The sequence below is a fragment of the Rattus rattus genome, chromosome 17 (genome assembly GCF_011064425.1).
Source record: "Rattus rattus isolate New Zealand chromosome 17, Rrattus_CSIRO_v1, whole genome shotgun sequence".
NCBI lineage: Eukaryota > Metazoa > Chordata > Mammalia > Rodentia > Muridae > Rattus > Rattus rattus.
In genome coordinates this window covers 8,088,982-8,090,989 of record NC_046170.1, presented here as the reverse complement: position 1 = coordinate 8,090,989, position 2,008 = coordinate 8,088,982, and the positions used below count along the sequence as shown (strand labels likewise).

Genomic DNA, 2,008 nt, shown 5'->3' with positions numbered 1-2,008 from the left:
GTATTGTTTAAATAATGATTTGTCATAAAGTATCTTGTTTTATTCATCTATGGTGACTCAAAGTTGTGCTTGTTATAGTAGTCTGGGCTGACATCTCTAGTCTCTCAGAATCTGCTAGATATCTCCCCAGGCCTTCTGGCTTTTAGAGTCTTTGTTTAGATGTCAGGTGTAATTTTGATAGGTCACCCTTTAAATGTTACTTGGCCTTTTTTTTCCTGGCAACTTTTATATTCTTTCCTTGTTCTATATTTAATGCTTTGATAACTATGTATTGGGAGGATTTTCTTTTCTGACTCAGTCTATTCAGTATTCCGTAAGCTTCGTGTACATTTATAAGCATCTCTCTTCTTTAGGTTGGAGACAATTATTTCTATGATTTTGTTGAAAATATTTTCTGGACTAGGAGCTGGGACTCTTTACCTTCTATTCCTATTATACTTAGTTTTTGTCTTTTCGCAGCATCCCACACTTTTGGGATATTTTGTGTCAAGAACATTTTAGATTTGACATTTTCTTTGAATGATGTCTCGATTTCTTCAATCATACCTTCTACTCCCAAGATTCTCTGTTCTCCCTCTTTTATTCTGTTGCTGTTGCTTGTGTTTCAGTTTCCTTTCTATGACCAGGGTTCTCTGAATTTGTGGTTTGTGTTTTCCTCATTGCTTTGCTTTCCCTTGGTTTGTTTTTATAGTTTAATGTATTTTAATAGCAAACTTAGAGGAACAGCACAGAAGACAGACAACATTAAAAACATGTACTTGCATGTAGGACAACTCCGTTAGAAAAGTATAGTGAGTGGATGGAACCTACTGTATGATAAAATGCTACACACACCATTTAGTTGCTGTCAATAAGAAATTTACTTATTTTTAAAAAATCCAAATGCTGGCATTGTCCAGAAAATTTTAGCAGGTTTATTTATAATTGTTATGAAGTTGAACTGTTGAAATGTGTTCACTGAAACATTTTGCTTGTATTAATGCTTTACATCTTGCATTTATATTAAAAATTCACACACAAATGAACGTGGAGAATCTGCCAATACCTGATTTTGTCCCCTATGTTTCCACTCGCAATCATATACTTAGGTACCTTTGACCCCAAGGAAAAAATATCTAACATTCAGAACTACTGATAACAGGAAGAAGAGGGAAAAAAATTTTGAGAATGAAATGTTTCCCTTGATAGTGGACCCTTAAAGACGTTCTCCACCTATGCGGCGTGCTAGCTGGATGTCTTTTGGCATAATTGTTACACGTTTGGCATGGATAGCACACAGGTTGGTATCCTCAAAAAAGCCAACCAGGTAGGCCTCACTTGCCTCCTGCAAAGCACCAATAGCTGCACTCTGGAAGTGCAGATCTGTTTTGAGGTCCTGAGCAATTTCTCGCACCATACGCTGAAAGGGGAGTTTGCAAATAAGAAGCTCAATGGATTTTTTTTTTTTTTTGGTTCTTTTTTTCGGAGCTGGGGACCGAACCCAGGGCCTTGCGCTTCCTAGGCAAGCGCTCTACCACTGAGCTATTCTGATAGCGTCTGGTTTCTCGGAGTGCTACAGTACCAGGCCTGTAGTGATGAGGTTTCTTCACCCCTCCAGTAGAGGGCGCACTCTTGCGAGCGGCTTTTGTAGCCAGTTGTTTCCTGGGTGCTTTTCCACCAGTGGATTTGCGGGCAGTCTGCTTTGTACGAGCCATGGTATGAGCACCTCCTTATTTACCCCGCTTCTCCTTCCGCTGGGGCTCAGCAAACAAGAGGCGGCTGGCGTTAGAGAGCGGCGGTGGCGGGCGAAGGCTGCGAACACCTTCGCTTTCCCTTTTAAGGTCTTGACCAATTTTCTTTATTTTTTTTTAACCTGTTTGTTTGATTGTATTTTCCTGTACAATCTTTAATGGATTCATGCATTTCCTCTTGAAAGTTTTCTATCATCAATTGAAGTCACCTTCCTCTACTTCTCCTGTGTTAGGGTATCCAGGGCTTTGTTGTTGAAAGACAGCCCAGTTCTAGTGGT

At 39.7% G+C, this 2,008-nt stretch overlaps 1 protein-coding gene across 1 annotated transcript; it reads right to left on the bottom strand.

Moving 5' to 3' along the window:
• Positions 1-1,195: 1,195 nt before the first annotated feature.
• On the bottom strand, positions 1,196-1,715 carry LOC116886667 (histone H3.3A-like). The gene is made up of 2 exons (XM_032888161.1): positions 1,515-1,715; positions 1,196-1,426 (listed from the first exon to the last, which is right to left on the bottom strand). The coding sequence occupies exons 1-2, from the start codon at positions 1,692-1,694 to the stop codon at positions 1,196-1,198; spliced, it is 411 nt and encodes a 136-aa protein (XP_032744052.1). The 5' UTR covers positions 1,695-1,715.
• Between the last annotated feature and the right edge of the window lie 293 nt (positions 1,716-2,008).